At 44.5% G+C, this 25,021-nt stretch overlaps 1 protein-coding gene across 3 annotated transcripts in view; it reads right to left on the bottom strand.

The window, feature by feature from the left end:
- tgds (TDP-glucose 4,6-dehydratase) overlaps positions 1 to 25,021 on the bottom strand; it is a 93,462-nt gene that overhangs the window by 13,530 nt on the left and 54,911 nt on the right. Inside the window, exon 10 of one of the 3 annotated variants that reach the window (XM_078545925.1) lies at positions 18,729 to 18,787. In XM_078545925.1, the coding sequence (XP_078402051.1) occupies positions 18,729 to 18,787 (59 nt within the window). Of the gene's footprint in view, positions 1 to 18,728; positions 18,788 to 23,080; positions 23,771 to 25,021 lie in introns of those variants that run through there. The other 2 variants (XM_078545928.1, XM_078545926.1) reach the window with 2 other exon arrangements.

Raw genomic sequence — 25,021 nt, 5'->3', positions numbered from 1 at the left:
GAGTTGCTAGATCTGTTCGAAATCTATGCCATTTAACGCGGTGGTAGTGCCACACAACATGGTGGAGGATATCCTCAATGTGAACGTGGGATTTTGTCTCCACAATATGCGGTGGTCACTCCTACGGATACTGTCATGGACAGACGCATCTGCAGCAGGCACGTTGGTGAGGATGAGGTCAAGTATGCATTTCCCTCTTGTTGGTTCCCCCACCACCTGCCACAGACCCAGTCTAACAGATATGTCCTTTAGGACTCGGCCAGCTCGGTCAGTAGTGGTGCTACCGAGCCACTCTTGATGATGAACATTGAAGTCCCCCACCCAGAGTACATTCTGAGCCTTTGCCACCCTCAGTGCTTCCTCCAAGTGATGTTCAACATGGAGGAGCACTGATTCATCAGCTAAGGGAGGGCGGTATGTGGTAATCAACAGGAGGTTTCCTTGCCCATGTTTGACCTGATGCCATGAGACTTAATGGGGTCCGGAGTTGATGTTGAGGACTCCCAGGGCAACTCCCTCCCGATTGTCTACCACTGTGCCACCACCTCTGCTGGTTCTATCATGCTGGTAGGACAGGACATTCCTAGGGATGGTGATGGTGGTGTTTGGGACATTATCTGTAAGGATGACTATGTCAGGCTGTGAGACAGCTCTCCCAATTTTGGTAGATGTTAGTAAGGAGGACTTTGCAGGCTCAACAGGGCTGCGATAGCCGTTGTTGTTTCCGGTGCCTAGGTCGGTGCCAGGTGGTCCGTCTGGTTTCATTCCTTTTTTGTGACTTTGTAGCAGTTTGTTACAACTGAGTGGCTTGCTAGGCCGTTTCAGAGGGCATTTAAGAGTCAACCATGTAGGGCAGACCAGGTAAGGATGACAGATTTCCTTCCCTAATGGAGATTGGTGAACCAGATGGATTTTTACAACTATCGACAATGGTTTGATGGTCACCATTAGACTTTTAATTCCAGTTTTTTATTGAATTCAAATTCCACTATCTGCCGTGGCAGGATTCAAGGTCCCCAGAGTATTTCCTTGGGTCCCTGGCTTACTAGTCCAGTGATAAAACCACTACGCCATCGCCACCTCCTGGATGGATTAAAAGTGTGAGGTGTTACATTTTGGAAGGTCAAACCAAGGTAGGACATACACAGTAAATGGTAGGGCACTGAGGAGTGTGGAGGAACAAAGGGATCTGGGAGTTCAGATACATAATTCCCTGAAAGTGGCGTCACAGGTAGACAAGGTTGTATAGAAAGCTTTTGGCATACTGGCCTTCATAAATCAAAGTATTGAGTATAGGAGTTGGGATGTTATGGTGAGGTTGTATAAGACATTGGTGAGGCCAACTTTGGAGTATTGTGTGCCGTTCTGGTCGCCTAACTACAGGAAGGATATCAGTAAGATTGAGAGAGTGCAGAGAAGATTTACTAGGATGTTGCCGGGTCTTAAGGAGTTGAGTTACAGGGAAAGATTAAACAGGTTAGGACTTTATTCCTTGGAGCGTAGAAGAATGAGGGGAGATCTGATAGAAGTTTACAAAATTGTGAGGGGTATAGACAGAGTAAATGCGAGTAGGCTCTTTCCACTTAGATTAGGAGAAATAAACACGAGAGGACATGACTTTAGGGTGAAAGGGGAAAGGTTTAGGGGGAACATTAGGGGGAACTTCTTCACTCAGAGAGTGGTGAGAGTGTGGAATGAGCTAACATCTGACGTGGTAAATGCGGGCTCACTCTTAAGTTTTAAGAATAAATTAGATAGATACATGGATAGGAGAGGTCTGGAGGGTTATGGACTAGGTGCAGGTCAATGGGACTAGCGGAATAATATTTCGGCACAGACTTGAAGGGCCGAATGGCCTGTTTTCTGTGCTGTAGTGTTCTATGGTTCTATGCCACCGGTGTCCTAGATGCCCACATGTGTAGGAAATGCTATCAGCTGCAGAAACTTGAACTCCGGGTTTCAGAGCTCGAGCGGCGGCTGGAGTCACTGTGGCGCATCCGCGAGACTGAGAGCTACATGGATTGCACGTTCAGAGAGGTGGTCACACTGCAGCTTAAGGGCCTGGAGATAGAGAGGGAATATGTGACCACCAGGCAGTCCAAGAGATGTAGTGCAGGAGTCCCCTGGGGTCCCGCTCACAAATCAGTTTTCCATTTTGGAAGCTGGTGAGGGAACTGGTTCCTCAGAGAAGTGCAGTCAGAGCCAAGTTTGTGGCACCACGAATGGCTCGGCTGCATAGGAGCGGGGGAAGAAGAAAGGAATAGTGATAAGGGATTCATTGGTTAGGGGAACAGACAGGTGATTCTGTGGCTGTAGATGTGACTCCAGGATGGTATGTTGCCTACCTGGTGCCAGGGTCAAGGATGTCATAGAGCGGCTGCAGGGTATTCTTCTGGGGGAAGGTGATCAGCCAGAGGTCGTGGTCCACATTGGAACCAATAACTTAGGTAGGAAGGGGGATGTGGTCCTGCAATCAGAATTTAGGGAGCTAGGTAGAAAATTACCAAGCAGGATCTCTAATGTAGTAATCTCTGGATTGCTCCCAGTGCCACGTGCCAGTGAGTACAGAGATAGGAGGATAAGGCAGATGAATGCGTGGCTGGAAAGATGGTGCAGAAGGGAGGGCTGTAGAATCCTGGGACACTGGGACTGGCTCTGGGGGAGATGGCACCTGTACAAGCCGGACGGGTTGCACCTGAACAGAGCTAGGACTGAGTTCCTTGCGGGGCATTCTGCTAGTGCTGTTGGGAGGGCTTTAAACTAACTTAGTAGAGGTGTGGGAACCAAGAAAAAATATTAGACAGGAATACCAGGGTGCACAAAATACTTGGGGGGGACAGATAGCACTAGTAGAGAGAATGGTAAGTTAATAGGTAAAGTTGGAGTAAGGGAGAAAGTAACAAAATCTAAATCATGCATGAATGTGAATGTACGGAGTGTAGTAAATAAGATTGGGGAGTTACAGGCGCAGATTGCAATGTGGAAATATGATGTTGTGGCGATAACAGAGACCTGGCTGAAGGAAGGGCAGAACTGGGTGTTAAATATTTCCAGGTACAAGATGTTCAGAAGAGATAGGGAAGGAAGGAAAGGAGGGGTGGCAGTAATGGTTAAGGAGAGCATTGCAGTGCTGGAGAAAGAGGACGTCCCAGAGGGTTCAAGGACAGAATCAATTTGGCTGGAGCTAAGGAACAAAAAGAGTGCAATTACATTGCTCGGTGTAGTATATAGACCGCCAAATAGTGAAAGGACATAGAAGAACAAATCTGCAGAGAAATTACAGAGATGCAGGCATTATAGAGCAGTTATAATGGGGGACTTTAATTACCCAAATGTAGACTGGGACAGTGGTAGTGTAAAGGGTGGAGGGGCAAAAGTTCCTAGATTGTGTTCAGGAGAATTTTCTACAGCAGTATGTGTATAATCCAACAAGAAAGGACACACTGTTGTACCTGATTCTTGGAAATGAGGTGGGCCAAGTATATCAAGTGTCAGTGGGGGGCATTTAGGAGACAGTCATCATCGTATTGTACATTTTAGGATGATGATAGAAAAGGACGATAGGCAATCCAGAGTAAAAATAATTAACTGGACAAGAGATGACTTTGATGGGGCAAGAACGGAGCTGGGCCTGATAGAGTGGAACGAAAGTTTGGCAGGAAAAACTGTAGATTAACAATGGGTTACCTTCAAAAATGAATTGGTTCGGGCAGTCAAGGTATATTCCATCAAAAGGGAAAGGCAAGGCAAACACACCCAGAGCTCCCTGGATGAAAAAGGAGATTGAAATTAAGATAAAGAAAAAAAAGTGCACTTATGACAGGTGTCAGGTAGAAAATACAATTGAGAACCAAGAGGAATACAGAAGGTTCAAAGGGGAGGTGAAAAAGCATTTTACAGAAGCGAAGAGGGGTTATGAGAAAAGACTGGCAGTCAACATAAAGGAGAATCCCAAAGTCTTCTATAGGCATATAAATAGCAAAAGGGTGGTAAAAGGGGGAGTAGGGCCAATTAGGGACCTAAAGGGAAACTTACACATGGATGAAGGGGTCAAGGCTGAGGTATTAAATGAATACTTTGCATTCATCTTTGCCAAGGAAGTAGATGTTACCCAGGCCAAGGTGATAGACGAGGAATCTCTGTCACTAGAAGGATTCAAAATTGATAAGGAGGAAATGTTGAAATGACAAGGCACCGGGACCTGATGAGATGCATCCATGAATATTGAAGGAAGTGAGAGTAGAAATTGCAATGGTACTGGCCATAATCTTTCGGTCTTCCCTAGACTCAGGGGTGGTGCCAGAGGACTGGGTAATTGCAAACATGTTCAAAAAACGTTATAAGGATAAGCCCAGCAATTACAGACCAGTCAGTTTAACTTCAATGGTGGGCAAGATTCTAGAGCAATTATTCAAGATAGAATTAGTAGTCACATGGAAAAATATGGGTCAATAAGGAAGAGTCTGGGTTTCTAAAGGGGAAATCGTGTTTAATTAACTTGCTGGAGTTTTTTGAAGAGGTAACAGAAAAGGTCGATGAGGGTAATGCTGTTGATGTAGTGTACATGGACTTTGAAAAGGCATTTGACACAGTGCGACACAACTGACTTGTGAAAGAAGTTATTGCTCATGAAATAAAAGGGACAGTAGCAAAGTGGATACAAAATTGGCTGAAAAATAGGAAGCAGTGTGTAAGGTTCAATGGATTTTTTTGGGCTGCAGGAAGGTTTGTAGTGGAGTTCCCCAAGAGTCGGTATTGGGACCCTTGCTTTTCCTGATATATATTAATCATCTAGATCTTGGTGTTCAGGGGACAATTTCAAAGTTTGTGGATGATATGAAGCTTGGGTGTGTTGTGAACTGCGAGGAGGACGGTGTGGAACTTCAAGAGCGCATAGACAAGTTGGTGGAGTGGGCAGATAGATGGCAGATGAAGTTCAATATGGAGAAGTGTGAGGTGATGCATTTTGGTAAGAAGAACATGGACAGATGATATAAAATAAGGGGTGGAATTTTGAAGGGGGTGCAGGAGCAGAAAGGCTTGGGTGTCTATGTGCATAGATCATTGAAGGTGGCAGGACAGGTGGAGAGAGCAGTTAATAAAGCATATAGTATCCTGGGCTTTATTTATAGGGGCATAGAGTACAAGAGTAGGGAGGTTATGCTAAATTTATATAAGACCCTCGTTAGACCTCAGCTGGAATATTGTGTACAGTTCCGGGCACCATATTATAGGAAGGATGTGAACACATTGGAAAGGGTGCAGAGAGATTTACAAGAATGGTCCCAGGGATGAAAAACTTCAGATATGAAGATAGATTGGAGAAGTTGGGACTGTTTTCTTGTGAGAGGAGAAGGCTGAGAGGAGACTTGATACAAGTTTTCAAAATCATGAAGGGGGCTGGACAGAGTAGATATGGAGAATCTGTTCCCACTTGTAAAAGGATCAAGAACGAAAGGCACAGATTTAAAGTGATTTGCAAAAGAAGCAAATGTAACGTGAGAAAAAACTTTTTCACACAATGAGTGGTTCAGGTCTGGAAAGCACTGCCTGGAAGTATGGTGGAAGAAGGTTCAATTGAGGCATTCAAGAGGGCATTAGATGATTATTTGAACAGAAACAAGGTGCAGGGGTACAGGGAAAAGGCAGGGTAACGGCACTAGGTCATAATACTCATTTGGAGAGCTGGTGCAGACATGATGGGCCAAATGGCCTCCTTCTGTGCCATTAAGATTCTGTGTCACAATATATATATACTCCTAATCTATCAGAGCTTTGTGATCTGATTGAAACAAAAAGAAAAAGAAAAAAAAAATAAAACAAGCCAATTAGAGGGGAAAAAAGATGCCCTTAAGTGATCTAAACTAGGCCCTGAGACCACCTGGGCTGATTAACATCATCAGATACCTAACTCTTGTAAGATCATAAGAAATAGCAGGATAGGCTATTCGGTCCATCAAGCCTGCTCTGCCATTCAAAAAGATCATGGCTGATCTGATTGTGGCCTTAATTCTACTTTCTTGCTTGTTTGCCATGATCCTTGACTCCCTTGTCAATCTATCACCTGTCTAACTCAGGCTTGAACAGATTCAATGGCCCAGCCTCCCCTGCTCCCTGAGGTAGAGAATTCCAAAGATTAAATGATCCTCAGGGAAGAAATCCCTCTTCATATCCTTCTTAAGTGGGAGACACCTTGTTTTTAAACTATGCCCCCTAGTTCTAGATTCCCCCACAAGAGGAAACATTCTGTCAGCATCTATCCTGTGAAGCCACCTCAGCATCTTATGTTTCAATAAGATCATCTCACATTCTTCCAAACTCCAATGAATACAAGCCCAACACTTTTCATGCCAGGAATCAGCCAAGTGAACCTGCTGTGAATTGCTTCCAATGCAAGTATATCCTTCCTTAAGTAAGGAGACCAAAACAGTATTCCAGGTATAGCCCTGAACAGTAGCAGCAATTATCCTGCTACTACCTCATTAATAATGGATTCTCAGATTTTCCCAATGACAGATGTTAGACTAACTGGCCTATAGTTTACTGCTTTCAGCTTTCCTCCTTTCTTGAATAGTGGTGTTACATTTGCGGCTTTCCAATCCGCTGGGACATTCCCAAAGTCCTGGGAATTTTGGAAGATTATAACTAATGCACCCATTATCTCTGCAGCCACTTCCTTTAAGACCCTAGGATGCAGGCCATCATGTCCAGAGGATTTGTCAGCCTTTCATCCTATTAGTTTTCCTAGTACTTTTTCTTGAGTGATTATGATTGTTTTAATTTCCTTCCTCCCTTTTGCCTCTTGCTTATATCTTGGATGTTTTCTCTGTCTATGAAGACAGATACAAAATACCTGTTCAAATTTTCTGCCATTTCCTTGTTTCCCATTATTAATTCCCCAGTTGCACCCTCTAAGGGACCAACACTCACTGTTGTTACCCTTTTCCTTTTTATATACTTGTAGAAGCTTTTACTGTCTGTTTTTATATTTCTGGCGAGTTTACTCATACTCCAATTTCTCCCGCATTTTTTTGTTATCCTTTGCGGGTTTCTGAAGTTTTCCCAATCTTCTGGCCTACCACTAATCTTGGCAGAATTGTACATCTCTTCTTTCAATTTGATTTCCTTAGTTAGCCTCGGATAGTGCATCCTTCTCATAGAGTCTTTCTTTCTCCATGGAATATATCTTTGTTGTATGAAATATCTTCTTAAATGTCTGCCATTGCTTTTCTACCATCTTATCTTTTAACCTATTTTCTCAGTCCACTTTAGCCAACTCTGTTTTCATGCCTTGTACAAGGTGGTCTCTGTCCAGCTAGAAATAGGCACAACTCTTGAAGGAACACAATGAATCGATGTTCACTGCATGAACCATCAACACAGGTACAGTATCCTTTAACCTATTCAGTTAAGATATTGGTCTACATAAACACAATCTAATACTATCATTATTTTATAAATCCCGATCAAATCACCCCTAAATCTACGCCCCTCTAAAGTATACAGAGAATTACATAGAGGGCAGAATTGTCCCAGATTTGCACTAAGTCCGGCAGCAGACGGGAAAAAGAATGTTTTCCCCACTGGCCGCAAAGGCGGGTTTTTGCGCCGTCTCGTCCTAATCCCGGCTCGTTAATCATGCATTCCCGGGAAACATGCTGTTTCGATCACTCGAGTGCCTTTTGGACTCCGTGGAGATCCACCGTTATGACCTCTACCCCTGTTCTAGCCACAGGAATTGCAGCAACATCAATAATCCAGCATGGGAGGTGGTGGCAGTGGTGGTCAGCGCCAACACCCTGCAAAAGCGGACAAGTTGTCCAGTGCAGGAAGAGGATGAAAAGTCTCATTCATTCTGCCAGGGTAATTCACTCTTCTCATCACTCTCAACTCACGCACTCACAAACCCATCACAAATCCACAGGGATCTCACACCTCAAAGGGACAACACCACTAACTCTCACATACCTTCACATCTCTATCAGACTCATATCCTCTGGAGCTCGCGTCCTTATCCCGTCCATGTCTCTGCTCACCACACAAACATTCCATGCAGTGCTATATGTCCTGGTCACACTCTCTCCATCTGTTTTCATGCAAGAGAAGTTGGCTCACAACAGCAGGGAGAGGTCCGTCACCGGGGATGGAGTGACCCACATTAGGTCCTTCGCTCACTTTGAGGAGCATGTCATCGCACTGACTGGTGAAAATGTGGACCGTGCCTGCTGCGATGGTGAGATTGGTGGTGAACACCCCCGTGAGATCCTGCACCACATCATCCCTCTCTCAACGCAAACGTGAGTGTTCTCTCTCCTGCTTTTGAGTGTGGTGCCATGCACTAATTATCTCTCCTTTGGTTCACAGGGAGCTCTGACAAGCGACCGACACCCTCAGCCAACCAGTCCCTCAGCTCCATCCAGATCCTAACCTCCAGCAAAGAGTACTCCTCCTCCATTGAAGAGCTGGAAATAATGCCACAGTGCTTACTTACACCCTCCACCAGCATAGAGAAACACACCTTGGTGGGACCTAGATCTAGAGAAGGCTCGGGTTCAGAATCTGGTGGTCACCACACGGACACATGTCCGCAGCAGGAGGAGGTAGGTTCAGCTGAGCTCCCTGAAACTCGGAGGACTGCTGAGGCATCTGTGAGGTCTGAGTCAGATGACGAGCCTCTGGATTTGGCCTTCCAACTCAACCTGGAGTCAGCAGAAGGCGGGGCAACATCATGCAGAGCTATTGGAAGTGGCACGTGAGTCGGAGGAGTGTGCCCGCCTGCTCTCTGATGAAGTGGTGCCCACATCTGCGCGTATGGAGGACTCCATGGGGAGGATGGTGGATGCTATGGAGACCCTGGTCCAGCGGAACACGGAGATACACGCAGACCTGCACTCCATCGCGGTTGCCATGGGTGAGTTCCTGCAGTGACGACAGGAAAGAGAATCGGGTCATCTTGGCATCCCCACAGTTGCTCCTTCCCCTCAAGGAGTCAGGCTAGGGCACTCGGTTACCTGAAGGGAAGATGAGTGGCAGCTGGACACCCCTGTGTCATCCACTCAGGAATCTCAGAGGCTGTCAGCTCACTCCGAGTCCTCTTTGCCTGTGACCACTCTCCCATGCACGCAGATACTTCCCGCAGCACAGTCATCTCAATGTCCTGGACAATTTGAATGCTGCCTGCTGGGCTCAGTTCATAGCACCCTTGCCTTTGAATCAGAGGGTTGTGGGTTCATGTCCCACTCCTGGAAAACCAAGAACTGTGATTGTACTCGAAAGAAGTTGCAATCTGTGACTGTTGGTAACTCGAAAGAGTTTCATACTTCACCTGAGGTGTCAGCTGTGGCTCAGTTCATAGCACCCTCGTCTTTGAATCAGAGGGTTGTGGGTTCCTGTCCCACTCACGGAAACCAAGAACTGTGATTGTACTCGAAAGAGTTGCAATCTGTGACTGTTGATAACTCAAAAGAGTTTCAGTTGACCATTTGAGCTGACCTGCATCTCCGCCCACCCACCAAACACACTCCCATGCAGCACCTGATCTTGACCACGACTTGTTTCACTTTCGATTTAGCAAGCATGGTCCTGCTATGTTTTTTCCTGTGCTCCCCTGTCCTTTCCCCTACCCCAGTCACCCATTTTCTTTCCCCCATCGCTGTCGACCCCCCCCCACCGGCATCACCTTTCACCTACCCTTTGTGACCTACCAGCCACAACCCTTTTTTTTCGGAGATGTCCAGGTGAACGTGCATGCTCGCTTCCTTCCAAAAAATCCCACCCCCATCCACATTAAGCTCCCCGACCTCCTCCTTCCCACCCCCAGGGTCCGTGTCTGTCTTCGAGTCCACACCAACTGCCTTCGCGGTCCCTTCTACAGATACCGTCGCACCCTCACCCTCTCGCCTCACTCTGCCCTCTGCCATTCTCACCATTCCTTCGTACCACACCCACCCTCAGTTCGCTCCCCAGGAGGCAGTCTTGGACTCATCAGAGACCTCCCTTGCATGTTCACTTGGCTATCTCCCCTTCCAGACTCCTTCCCACCTTGGAACTCCTTCTCCTCTTAGTCCTTCTCTTCGGACAACCTTACTCCTTCCTCCCCCTGGACGTCTTCACCCCACCGAACTCCTTCCCCTACACCTTCCTTCCCCCTTACACATATCACCCGGTTGCTGTCTTCTCCCCCATTACACGCTCCTTCCCCCAGTCCCTCCCCCCTCTCAATCTCACCCCCGCCCCCAACACCTTTGGTTTCCCCCTCCCAACCTTACCCCTCCCTTCTTCTTCGTTCGCCGTTCCCAACCTCACCCCTCTGACACCTTCGTTCCCCTTTCCCAACCTCACTGCCCCCTGACACCTCTTCCTCTCCCAGTCGATCCTAGACCTTCCTCTCCCACCCCACCCAGGTACATCTTCCTCTCCCAAACACAGATGGACCTTCCTCACTACCCCCTCAATGACCACCTGTTGTGAGTGGACCCTCAAAGGTGATTTTCCACCTTCCGTGAGTTGCTTCGCGGCGAAGCCTTGTCCATGAGGATCCACCCAAAATTCCTCCAAGGTCCCGTTGTTGTCGTGCTCCAGCATCTCCTGCTCTTCGGATGTCCACGATGTGAGCAAGGCCTTGGCGGTAAATCCCGACTTCTGCACGTCACACTTATCAAGACGTGTTCTGCACTGGTGTGTCTTCCCGCCGACGTGGGCGGATGGTCCAACGTGGGGGGGATGGTTCTGGGGGGCTGGCCTTATAACGACAGTATAATGGGGTTCCCAATGTCCGACAGCGGGAAATGCAGCCTGCCATTGATGGGCAGAGCTGACGATTGCAATCTGGTTTCACGACGTCGTGAAACCGATTTTTGGCCTTCCCCCATATTGTCCGCTCACGCCGCCGAACATGCCCGGCATCAGCGGGCACAGAAAATTCCACCCAGAATATACAGCACTATTCGCCTCCAACCAGTCCCTGTCAGTATTTGCATTCCACTTGACCTTCTTCTCATCTTTCCTTACCTAGATCTATCAGCAAACCCTTCATTCCTTTCTCCCTCATGTGCTTATCTAGCCTCCCTTAAATTCATCTACTCTATTCACTCCCTGGGTAAAGATGTTTATTTGGAGTTCCTTATTTGATTTTTTGGTGGTTATCTTATATTGATGTCCTCCAGTTTTGCTCTTCCTCACAAGGGGAAACACTCTCTCCATGTCTACTTATCAGCCCTTTCATAATTTAAAGACCTCTATTAGGTCACCACTCAGCCTTCTTAAATAGAAATATAACATATTTCTAGCACCATGCTTGTAAATCTTTTTATAATATGGTGACCTAAAATGTCGTCATTGTCAGCTATCCCTCGATTCGAGGATGGCATATACTCAGATTTGTGAGTTTCTGTCATGGGTTTTCATGTGATTGAACAGGTCGATTGTTGACCCACAGATCTTTCGACACACAGGACAGGATGTTCCATAAGGTATTGGGATCTACAGTTCAGGATTTGTTTCCTTTTCTTTCCTTTGGTGCTGTCGCTCTGCCTCATCATTATCATGTTGGGAGTTGAAGTGCGATGGAGCTTGATGAACAAGTTGTAGTCATTCTGATTGAGTGGTAGCAAGCTCCTCCCATTAAGAACAATGCTGTTGTCTAGGAGAGCTTCTGAGTGTCTCTGAAGTGATTTCTTAGTCCTCCCCAGAACCTAGGCCATTTTGGAGTTGAGAGAACAAGACCTGGTGTAGGACACAGTGAATAGTCCATCGAAGTCGATTTTGCAGGAGTTTAGCCTGAATGCTTGTAAACATGGCTTCAAGGACACCAGCATTTGGTTAACAGTTCTCCCATTGAATCCAGAGGATGCAGCAGGTGCATGCTAATGGAATTTCTCTAGCATTCTTTTGTGGCATTGATACACAGTCCAGGTCTTACTGCAGTACACGAGCGTGGTGATGAAAGCTGCTCTGTACACTAATACTATTGTAGACTTGCAGAGTTCTTTGTTGTCAAACATTCACTGCTGTAATTTATAGAAGGCTGAAGTGGTGCAGCTGATCTGGTGTTGGATCTCCTCGCCAAAGCTGGCCTTTGAGTGCCAAGGTATGGCAAGTGCTCAACATATTCCAGAGTCTTTATAGTTTTCCAGTACTATAGTATGCAGTATGTTAGGGTACAGTATTTATATGGCTGTTCCAGTTCAGTTACTAGTCAATGGTAACCCCCAGGATGTTGATAGTGTGGGATCCAGTGAAGGTAATGCCTTTGAATGTCAAGGGGAGATGACTGTATTCTTTCTTGTTGGAGATGATCATTGCCTGGCACTTGTGTGGTGCGAATGTTACTTGCCACATATTAGCCCAAGCCTGAATGTTGTCCAGGTCTTGCTGCATTTGGAAGTGGACTGCTTTAGTATCTGAGGAGTCGTGAATGGTTCCAAACACTGTGCAATCACCTTCTGACCTCAAGATGGAGGGAAGGGCATTAATGCAGCAGCTGAAGATGGTTGGGCTCGGGGCACTGCCCGGAGGGACTCCTGCAGTGAGGTATTGGGTCTGAGATGATTGACCTTCAACAACTACAACACCTTCCTTTGTGCTAGGTATGACCGTAACCAGTGGAGAATTTTCCCCCTGATTCCCATTGACTCCAGTTTTGCTAGGGCTCCTTGATACCAGACTCAGTCAAATGCTGCCTTAATGTCAAGGGCAGTCACTCTCACCTCACCTCTTGAGTTCAGCTCTTTTTTCCATGTTTGGACTAAGGATATAATGAGGTCAGGAGCTGACTGACACTGGAGAAACCCAAACTGAGCATCAGTGAGCAGTTTGTTTCTGCTTAATAGCATTGTCGATGACACCTTCCATCATTTTACTGATGATTGAGAGTAGACTGATGGGGCAGTAATTGGTTGGGTTGGATTTGTCCTGCTTTTGGTGGACACGGCACACCTGTGCAGGTTTCCACATTGCCAGGTAGATGCCAATGTTGCAGCTATACTGGAACAGCTTGGCTAAGGGTGCAGCTAGTTCTGGAGCACAAGTCTGCAGTACCTGTGCTGGAATGTTGTCAGGGCCTATAGACTTTACAGTATCCAGTGCTTGAGCTGTTTCTTGGTATCACGTGGAGTGAATAGAATTCTTTTTTCTCCTAAATCCATTGGATGATTGCATGGAATCCTGAAGTCAGCAAAAGTCCGCCAGCTTCAAGACCTCAGCTGAAATAACATTGGGAATGCAGGCTTCATTGTTTTTCATTTGTCTGATTGCTTACTGCATCTCTCCCATTGGGTGGTTCATCCATGGATTCTACCACAGGGCACTGTGGGACATCAACTGGCACTGTAGATTCACAGTTGAGGTGTTGTTCAAAATCTTCTTTACAGCATTGACGGATGGCATTATCATCTTTAAGAAGTATTTTTTCATTTACATGATATGGGCATCGCTGGCTAGGCCAGCATTTATTGCCATAATTGCCCCTGAGAAGGTGGTAGTGAGCTGCCTTCTTGAACTGTTACAGTCCCTTTGTGTAGGTACACCTACAGTGCTGTTAGGGAGGGAGTTCCAGGATTTTGATCCAGCGACAGTGAAGGAATGGCCATGTAGTTCCATATCATGATGGTGAGTGGTTTGGAGGGGAACTTCCAGGTGGTGCTGTTCCCATGTGGCTGCTGCCCTTTTCCTTCTAGATCATAGCGGTAGTGGGTTTGGAAGGTGCTACCTAAGGAGCCTTCGTGAGTTTCTGCAGTGCATCTTGTAGATGGTACATACTGTTGCCACCTTTCGTAGGTGGTGGAGTGAGTGAATCTTTGTGGAAGGGGTGTCAATCAAGTGGACAGCTTTGTCCTGGATGATATTGAGTTTCTTGAATATTGTTGGAGCTGCACTAATCTAGGCAAGTGGAGTATTCCATTGCATTCCTGACTTGTGCCTTATAGATGGCAACAGGCTTTGGGAGTCAGGAGGTGAGTTACTCGCCGCAGGATTCATAGCCTCTGACCAGCACTTGTAGCCACAGTATTTATATGACTAGTCCAGTTCAGTTTCTGGTCAATGGTAACCCCCAGGATGTTGATAGTGGGGAATTCAGTGATGGTCATGCCACTGAATGTCAAGGGGCAATGGTTAGATTCTCTCTTGTTGGACACGGTCATTGCCTGGCACTTGTGTGGTGTGAATGTTACTTGCCACTTGTCAGCCCAAGCCTGGATATTGTCCAGGTCTTTCTACATTTGGACATGGACTGCTTCAGTATCTGAGGAATTGCAAATGGTGCTGAACATTCTGCAATCTTCAGCGAACATCCCCACTTCTGACCTTATGATGCAAGGAAGGTCACTGATGAAGTGGCTGAAGATGGTTGGGCCTAGGACATTACCCACTGGAACTCCTGCAGTGATGTCCTGGAAATGAGATGATTGATCTCCAACAACCACAACTATCTTCCTTTGTGCTAGGTATGACTCCAACCAGCAGAGGATTTTTCCCCTGATTCCCATTGACTCTAGTTTTGCTAGGGCGCCTTGATGCCACACTCAGTGAAATGCTGTCCTGATGTCAAGGGCACTCACTCTCACCTTAGCTCGGAGTTCAGCTCTTTTGTCCATGCTTGGACCAAGGCTGTAATGAGGTTGAGAGCTGAGTGACCCTGGTGGAACCCAAACTGAGCATCAGTAAGCAGGTTATTGCTAAGCAAGTGCTGCTTGATAACATTGTTGATGGCCGCTTCCGTCATTTTACTGATGATCGAGAGTTTGATGGGCTGTTAATTGGCCAGGTTGGATTTGTCCTGCTTTTTGTGTATGGGACATATCTGGGCAATTTTCCACATTGCCGGCTAGATGACAGTATTGTAGCTGTACTAGAACAGCTTGGCGAGGGGCGTGGCGAGTTCTTGAGCACAAGTCTTCAGTACAATTGCCGGAATATTTTCAGGGCCCATAGCCTCTGCAGTATCTAGTGCCTTCCGCTGCTTGATATCACGTGGAGTGAATTGAATTGGCTGAAGACTGGCATCTGTGACACTTGTGACCTCTGGAGGAGGCCGAGATGGATCATCCACTCGGCACTTCTGGCTAAGGTTTCTGCAAATGTTTCAGCCTTATCTTTTGCACTGATGTGCTGGGGATGGGGATATTTGTAGAGCCTCCTCCTCCAGTGAGTTGTTAATTATCCCCCATCATTCACGGCTGAATGTGACAGGACTGCAGAGCTTAGATCTAATCTGTTAGTTGTGGATTCACTTAGCTGTATCATTTACTGCTTATGCTGTTTGGAAAGCAGGTAGTCCTGTGTTGTAGCTTCACCAGATTGACACCTCAATCTTAGATATGCCTGGTGCTACTCCTGGCATGCATGCCTGCACTCTTTATTGAACCAGGGTTGATCCCCTGGCTTGGTGGGAATGGTAGAGTGGGGGATATGCTGGGCCATGAGGTTACAGATTGTGGTTGAGTATAGTTCTTCTGCTGCTGTTGGCTCACAGCGCCTCATGGTTGCCCAGTTTTGAGCTGCTAGATCTGTTGACAAGGTGGTAGTGCTACACAACACCACAGAGCGTATTCTCAATGTGAAGACAGAACGTTGTCATGGGGTAGTAATGCCAGTGTGACAGGATTTACCCAGGGATGGTGATGGTGGTGTCTGGGACATTATCTATAAGGTATGATTCCATGAGAACGACTGTGTCAGGCTGTTGCTTGACTAATCTGTGAGACAGCTCTCCCAATTTTGGCACAAATGTTAGTAACGAGGACTTTGCATGGTTGACAGGGCTAAGTTTGCAGTTGTCCATCCGGTTTTATTCCTTTTTATTAGCGGCTTGCTAGGCCTTTTAGACTCAACCATATTGCAGTGGGTCTAGAGTCACATGTAGGCCAGACAAGGTAAGGGCAGATTTCCTTCCCAGAAGGTTGCTATATGACGATTGACAATGGTTTCATGGTCATCACCAGGGTTTTAATTCCAGGTTTTTATTGAATTCAAATTCCCCCATCTGCCGTGGTGGGATTCGAACCCAGGTCCCCAGAGCATTACCCTGGGTCTTTGGATTACTGGTCCACCGCCTCCTCCATGTTCCTATGAATGAAGGGGATTTTGTCCATTTGACCTTGATCTACAGATGGCACTGCTTCATAAAAGCTTTGCCTATAGTGATGATATATATATATAGTACTCCAAGCACAGTCTAACCAAGGTTCGGTACAAGTTTAGCATAACTTCTCTACTTTTTACTTCTATCTCTCTAGAATTAAACCCTAGTGCTTGGTTTGCTTTTTATGACCTTACAAACCTGCTCACTACTTTTAATGATTTGTATATTTGTATTTGTGCATTTGTTCCTCTACACTACTAAGGTCATTATTTTCCAAGTAATGTGTAATGCCCTCATTCTTCTTCTAAAAATGTGATACTTCATACTTGTGCCGAAATTCATTTGCCTCCTATATGCTCATTCAGCAGATAATAATGAATTTTAAAGACATAATGAATATCTTTTGGAATTTACACATTTGTTAACTGCTAAAAATGATTTTTCCTTCCACTGTTTTATTATGAGTTATCCAATTTGCATAAGTGCAGCTCTGCAGCAATTTGCATTTAATACTGCATTTAATATTGAATATAATATTATTTTATTAATGTCTTATTGTAATTTGTTGCAGTCCTCTTCATATTTGCTGTATCCCACAATTTGGTGTCATCTACAAATTTAGAAATTTTGTTCTTGCCTCCCAAGTCAAAATTGTTAATATATGTTGTGAAGAACAGTAGTCTCAGCACTGATCCTTATGGGACACCACTTTCAACCTTCTGCAGCACTACACAGCTACCCTTTACCTGTATTCTCTGCTTTTGGTCCTGAAGCCAGCTAGCTATCCATTCTGCTACTTGTCCCCACACCCCTCAAGCTCTAACTTTATTCATTAATCTATCATGTGACACCTTATTGAAGGTCTTTTGGAAATCTAGATAAATTGCATCTACTACATTACCTTTGTTTTAGTCTTCAAAGAATTCAACGAGGTTAGTCAAATGAAACTTTCCCTTTTGAAATCCATGCTGATTATTCATTATTATCGTTCTGGTTTCTAGCTGTTTTTCTAGTTTCTCCTTTAGTAAGCATTCCACTATTTTTCCTATCACTGACATTAAACTGGCTGGTCTATAGTTCCCTGAACATATATTATCTCCCTTCTAATATTAGGTATTGTGTTAGCTATCCACCAGTCCTCCAACAATACATCTTTTTGTAATGAATTATTAAGTATTTGTAATAGTGCCTCTGCTATCTCTTCTCTGTATTCTTCTTAAATGTGAAGACTATGGGTTTTATCCTGTTAGTGTTTTATCAATTTATTTAATATTTCTCCTTTTTATTTTAAATGTGGTTATATCATTTCTAATTTCATCTTTTAATGTCATGTCTACCTGATCTGCTTCCTCAGAAATACTGAAGCAAAATAATTAATACTTCTGTCATTTCTAGCCATCTCTTGGTGACCCTATTCCCACCCCGACTTTCCTTTTTAATTCATGTACCTAAAAATATTTTACAATTTTGTTTCATGTTTCTTGATAATTTAATTTTGTAGTTCTTTGCCTAATTGTGTTTTTTTTTACTTCTCACTTTGTATTCTCCTTTGTCATGCTCTCCTGACCTATACATGGGAATTCTGCAAAGGCTAACTCATCTCCTGACTCCCAAAAGCCTGTCCACCATCTACAAGGCACAAGTCAGGGGTGTGATGGAATACTCTTCATGTGCCTGGATGAGTGCAACTCTAACAACACTCAAGAAGCTCAAAACCATCCAGGACAATGTAGCACTCTTGACTGGCACCACCACCTTAAACATTCACTGTCTCCACCACTGACACACAGTGGCTGCAGTGTGTACCATCTACAAGATGCACTGCAGCAACTCACCAAAGCTCCACTGACAGCACCTTCTAAACCCGCGACCTCTACCACCTTGAAGAACAAGGGTGGCAGACACATGGGAACACCACCTACCTGCAAATTCCCCTCCAAGCCAAACACCATCCTGACTTGGAACTATAATCGCTGCTCCTTCACTGTCGCTAGATCAAAATCCTGGAACTCCCTTCCACTGTGGGTGTACATGTACTAGATGGACTGCAGTGGTTCAAGAAGGCAGCTCACTACCACCTTCTCAAGGACAATTAGGGATGACAACAATCGCTGGCCTTGCCAGCAATGCCCAGATCTCATGAAAGAATAAAAAAAAATACTAGGTTAGAAAGGAGTCCAGTACACATTGTAGGAACTCCATTCCATTTACATACCTCTTTGGCCTATGTTTAATCTATTTTGCACTCTACCATTCTGGTAGTTGCATGATACAATGATAATGAAGTTTTTGACTGCTTATAGCAATCAATCTATTAATTAGTCCACAACAGACTCAGACATTACCTCAGGGAAACCTCAATGTTGGAGAGCTTTGGGAACTATCGTTCTAACTAATGTCACCTGCTCCTCCCATGTTTTACTTAATGCATGTCATCCTCCACTATTGCTTGACTGGAGGACCAACACATTGGGAGATCAGCCAGTTTCGATGCTGTTATTTCCAAGTAATTCTGTTTGCAATGCAACTAGAGTTTTCAGCAACCAATATTTTCCACATGCATTTGCCAATGCATATAAGAAGCTAAAAGAAAAATCAAATACTAAAGCATTGTAATAGCTTATGGTTTTCAAACATTAACACTGACCTGTCACTGACATGTTCAATCCAAAGTTCTAGCTCAGACTCTGAAGCCGTCTCTTTAATCTGTAAATTTAAACTCATATTCAAAGCAAGCTCAGAAAAGTATTATAAACAGAAAGCAAAAACATTTGTTGCAAATCTGAAGCAAGAGCAGAAATTGCTAGAAACATTCAGCAGTTTAAGCAGCATCTGTGAAGTGAACAGGCAAATTAACACTTGTGAGTTTTAAGAAGAATCCACAATCAAAACATTAATTCATCTGTTAAGAACATTGGAATTACTAGATGCAAAAAGGCCAGTTCATCTAATTCAATTTCTACCATCTTGGTAGAATAATGCAACAATAAAGGAGTTGTTGTCTAATCATAGCAATTAATCTCTACCAATTAATTTACAACAGACCCAGATATGATAGGAAAACCCCAGTGGTCCATAGCCATAGGTCTAAAGTTCCTCCCAAGCATCCTACATTTGCCATGCCATATCACACATTACTCATGTACCGTATCGCAAAATGCTACTTTCTGAAAGAAAACTATTTAATTTGCATTTGAATGAATCATTATCAACTGCTTTCACCCTCTCCCTAGGGATCCTGTTCCACAAGTTAACTACTCACTCAATGACTAAAATATTGGCCCAATATTAACACGGAGATGAGTCAATAGTGGGCGACAAACTGCAATATAGTGAGACACATCAGAATGTCCAATTTCATTATCATTTTCCTCCTGGGTTTTATGTATCCACTGTGCATGAGTGGGATGGTGTGGACCTGCATAACAATGAACGAGGAGGTTTGGAGTTCATTACATTGGTTTGTAAGGAATACTTGCACAGGTATAGAAGAAAGGAGGGGAAAGGCTGCATCCAGATTTAATGAGGCGTTCCTGGATACTGGTTAAAGTATGGGGAAGAAAAGAGCTCCTATTACCCACCACAAGGGTGGTGTGGCTGGAGGTGGACCAAGAAAGTAGCAGCAACGTGATTATAAAGATACGAATTCAGGGCAGATGTTTTAATAACCTAACAAGCTTAAGAAAAATGAGCAAAGCTGCAGATTTATTCGGTAGTGTACCCCTGTTACTTTGTCTTACAAGCATACTCTACTCACATAATTTTCACATCTACGTAAATTTCACGCAGCATTAATTTCATTTTTCTGCAATTTTAGTCCTCACTGTTGTGCAGAACACAGCGCACCATGATTATTCCGGAGATCTCTGCTGGTGAGTACTGAAGGGTTCCTTCTGACCTGGCCAGGTACCTGGAGTGAAACTTGAGGATGCTGATAGCTTCCTTGATGATATATTACGTTGTCATATGGCACTGTTTTAGAGCTCCTGGTGTTAATCAGTAGGGTTCTGTAGAGTTATCATCAGCCAGGTTTGAAGGTTTTAAAAAAATTATTCTTGGTATATGGGCATTGCTGCTAAGGATAACATTGGTTGCCCAAGCCTAATTGCCCTTGAGAAGATGGTGAATTACCTTCTTGAATACAATTGAGTGGCTTGATAAGCCATTTTCAGAGGGCAGCAAAAAGCCAAACACATTGCTTTGGGTTTGCAGTCACAGATAGGCCAGACTGGGTAAGGACAGCAGATTTCCTTCTCTAACAGATGTTAGTAACCAGTGTCATGAAAATATAATAATTTTCATATTATTGTGATTTATTGTAAAAGGTTAACAGTGGGGTTTGGATTAGTTTCTCTGTGTGGATGTGTGTTGCGGTGGGTGGGTGGAGGGGGTGGATTTAATTGAATTGGAGGCAGCTGGACTGGAGCTTTTGAGTTATCAAAAGGGAAGCTAGGTTTGAAATGCTAAATACGTAAACATAGCTGAAGTTTTAGAATGTGAGGTCTGAGGGACATTTGCATTTTTAGATAAATTAGGTTAGTTTGAATTTCAAAGAGATGGTAAGGTGTTACACCTAGCCATAAGAACTAAGCCAAACAGTGTGTTTATTTTTACCAGAGGGTACTGATAATATGAGTACTATGAAAGATTTATATTATGAGAAAAGTAAAGTTGCAAAAATATTTAGCAACAACGGAATTTACATTAAAGAAGGAGAATATGTATAAAGGAGATGAGGGAAGGCATTCTAAGATCTAACAAGTGTGAAAACTTTCCAGCCTCTAAGCATCAAATTGCTGTCTACAGGAACTGAAGCTAAGAAAACTCACTGAGAATATTACTGTCCAGGGTATTGTGTGCTTTGCGTGGGTCTGAAACTTATTTGTTTTTACTGTTGTCTTAACGGAGGTGTAACTGGGAGTCAGATTAATTAGGGGATTTAGGAGTTATTATAGCAGTAATTTGTAGACCTATGTATGTGCTTAAAATCTTTTATTAATAAATGTTTAATTTAGATTTGTTAAAAAACCTCTAAGGCTCAGTGGGCTTATTACTATTGAATTCAAGGCATGCATCTCGAAATAAAATACAAATTGCAAAACAGTTGTGGTAGCTGTTTCAAGTTTGCCTCTGGGTTTGAGCAGCTCGGCATTTACCATCCACTGTGCCATAACACCAGATAGATTTTTACGATAATTGGGTAAGTATGCTACTTATCACTTAGCAGTCACAGATCCCAGAGAATCTGGCGGAAACATACATTTTTTTTGTGGTTGAATGGAATGAAATTACTTATAGTTGATGAATACTTTTGATTGATCAGGTGGTGCGCGGATTACCGTATGTGTACATTTGATGCCACACTACACCTGTGAAAAATCAGCCAGGTGCAGAAATCCAAGTGCTTGCTTATTCTGGCTACTTCCATCACAATAGCTAAAGTTTCTATACCTTCCAGCCCTGGCAAACAATCTGTCCATCATCTGCACATAAATGCATACTTCTTCTCAGGCAGTGCCTTGGGACTGAGGATGACTTTCTCCACTAATTGGAGAAGTATCTGCACAGGTGCCAACCATTTCAAGTTTCTTCAGCAGATCCAGGTGGAGGCTAAGCGCAAATAGCGGAAGGAGCGTACCAAAACCCGAGCTTTCCACCCACCCGCTTCATCAAACACCTGTGGCAGAGGGTGCTGATCCAGCTTTGGACTTTTTAGCTACCTTAGGACCCACAATCCCAGAGTGGAAGAAAGTCATCCTCGGTCCCGAGGCACTGCCTGAGAAGAAGTATGCATTTATGTGCAGGCAACTGTGAATTCTTTGCTCTGTCTCCAGTAGCTTCTTGAAAGGACTGCCAGGTCCAGCAAGTGTTCTTCTAGGTGAATTCTGCAACTACTGGACATGACAATCTTAGCCTTCAACATTAATGCTCCTCCATCAGGTCAAGAAAGCTGAACCTCCATCTGTAGACCTCTTCAGGAGGGAAGTGCCTCCTGTGATCCTGACCCCTCTGTTACTCCCTTTTCTGATGGCCTCCTACAGCTTCCTCAGCACCACAGCGTTCCTGCTGTTGGTCATTTCTTTCTGAAGCCCGATCAAAAGCAGCCATGGCACCATTCATCGGGTTAGTTTTGAATTTACCCCACTTCAAGTGCAGGACATGACCTCCGGTTCTTCTATTCTGCACAAAGTGAAATAGCTTTCTGCTCACAGATGCTTGACCCAAATGTTTCCAGGACTTTTTAATTTTACTTCAGGAAGCTAAGCAGCTTAATTTTATTAGTTCTACTTTTAGTTCAGAATTATTTTAGATTCAAAGCTTATGGAAAAAAGCTTAAGGTAATGTAGCAAGAATGGTTTCTTAGAAAGATAAATGTGGTAAATTAAGTGAGACCCTGTCTCTGGTAGGGAACCTCGCTTAATAGGAGTACAAATTGAACAATTAGGTGGTGAGTGGGTGATTGGAGTGTCGGAATGCAGTTTTACTGAACTGGGGGCGGGTAGGGAAGTCCAGCGGCCACTGGACCTTAAAGGGAGTCCGCAGTTAGAAGAGGGCTCCACTCCATGACTTCCTGCTTGAAGCCTAAGCCCGATCATTTTCAGGCTTCCCCCATGCCTGCGAAATCCTCCTGCCAGCCTAAAAATTGAGGCTGGGCAGTTAACGGCCCTTGGGCCTCAATTGGGGCAAGGGTGGGCTAGGCCTTGCCTGCCCCAGAGTAAAATTGCTGTAAGGTTGCGGCGGGCGGGAACTCAAGAGCGTAACCCATTCCTTCTATTTCACGTTCCCCCGCCTAAAAACCCGCCGGCGGGGGAGTGTAAAATTCAGGCCATAACCTCCATTTTCTATTTCCTCACTTCTGCTTCCATTGGGTGATGCTCCTTGCTTGAAATGTAGTTTTACTGACTCGGTCAGTGCCTACATTTATAGTGTGTTGGCTTCAGTGATAAGTTGTAGAAAACTGCTGAAAGGTAATGCATTTCAACTTTCAATTCTCATAAATTACCATGCAAATCAAAACCAATTTATTAATGTACGATAACAAAATGTTCAAACCATATGGACAATTACTGCAACAGTGCATATTGCAGATTTACTGTTGATATGAAGTAGTTTTGACTGCATATTAATGCTAAACTCATGCAATGTTAATCAGTGTAAAGGCCTGAAATTACTCCGAAATGAAACAGTGAGGCTGTCTCGTCTAAACAGTGTCCTCTTCAACCAGTGTCTGGTATGATCTTTTTCTGATCTCGCCCCTTTAGGCATAAACCTTGCTGGGGTGCCCGGTTTTCTGGGGCAGCAGTACAGCCTGGATGTTGAGCAGGACCCCATCCTGGGCTATGGTGACCCCTCCCAGTGGCTTGTTGAGCTCTTCGTCGTTGTGGATGGCGAGCTGCAGGTGGCGAGGGAATGATGCGGGTCGTCTTGTTGTCCCGGGCTGTGTTGCCAGCCAGCTTGAGGATCTCGGCCATCAAGTACTCGAGAACGGTGACCCGGTGACAGGGGCTCCAGCCCCGACATGCTCGGCATAGTGACCCTTGCGCAGCAGCCGGTGGTTACGGCTGATGGGGAACTGGAGACCAACTCTGGAGGTACGAGCCTTAGCCTTGGCTCGCCCTTTGCCTCCAGTTTTACTGCAACCAGGCATCTTGTTGTTGCCCCTGCTGAATATCTTCATGATCCTGAACCCAAATTTAGATTGTAATTACAAAGTAACCATTAAACCATTTTGCAACAATGTTAGTTAGAATGTAAATGCATCTTCAAACCATCAATTTCAAAACTGCTTTGGTGTAATTCAATAATGAAGGACAATTACTTTTGAAAACTTGCATCATAGCAAGAGTAGCCTCTTTTTTAAGTGGTGAAGATGAAAAATTTGTAGTATTAAAACTCAGATGAGATTAAACACCCAGGATGTCCATGAAGGATTTCAAATTGAGTGAACAAAGGGCACTATCTCAGGAATGTTAACCTGACCAGCTTCAAAGTTTATACTCCCAAGTTGTCTGAATTTGAATACTAAATTAATTTCCTCAATACCCGATTAAAAAGAAAGACTTGCATTTATATTAAGATTGTGAAAGGTACTTATAAGTCCCAAAGCACTTTACAGCCAGTGAAGAACATGTGAAGTGTAGTCACTGTTCTAGTGTAGGAAACACAGCAGCCAATTTGTGCACAGCAAACTCCCACAAACAGCAATGCAATAATAACTGCATAATCTGTTTTGTGTGAAGTTAATTCAGTGATAAATATTGCCCAGGACATCAGGGATAACTCCCTTGCTCTTCTTAGAAATAGGGCTATAAAATCTTATATGCCCAGCTAAGAGGGCAGATGGAGCCTCAGTTTAACGTTTCATCTGAAAGATGACACATCTATCTAGCAGTGCAACACTCTCTCAGTGGAGCACAAAACTCTAGGTTGACACTCCAGTCTTCAGAGTGGGATTTCAATCTCAGCCTGAATCAGAAGCAAGAGTGCTACCAACAGAGCCATGATTAAGACACAAAAAATATTTTTAAAAAAACCATTTAACATAGAATGGGATAGAAAGAAAGGGTATTTTTGTATTATTAGGACCAATAATTAAAAACTATGGGCTTAATTTTGTCAGGGTGGTGGCAGCTCCCATCCCTTTTAAAAGCGGAGATCCCACCTCCAAGAGCTGCTGGCCAATCGGAGAGCTGGCAGCTCTTTAGTCCCAGCAGGGTCACTGGGAATGGTGGCCATTGCTGGAACTGCACCCTGCCTGGAGCAGCATGATGGATGCCAGCCTGGAAGCAAGGTAAGTGGAGTCAGGTCACCATGGCAGTCAGGAGGCCCTGGCAGCTGGGGGGTGTGGAGGGGATTGTGCTCTTGGGGGTAGGATTGAATGTTTGCATGAGGATGGCCCTTTTGATATGGGGGCTCCTTTTTGGGCCAAAGAGTGCCCCT

Source organism: Cetorhinus maximus, chromosome 7, assembly GCF_964194155.1.
Source record: "Cetorhinus maximus chromosome 7, sCetMax3.hap1.1, whole genome shotgun sequence".
NCBI classification, from domain to species: Eukaryota; Metazoa; Chordata; class Chondrichthyes; order Lamniformes; family Cetorhinidae; genus Cetorhinus; species Cetorhinus maximus.
Note: the sequence above shows the minus strand (reverse complement) of the source record. Positions and strands in the feature narration are given on the sequence as shown.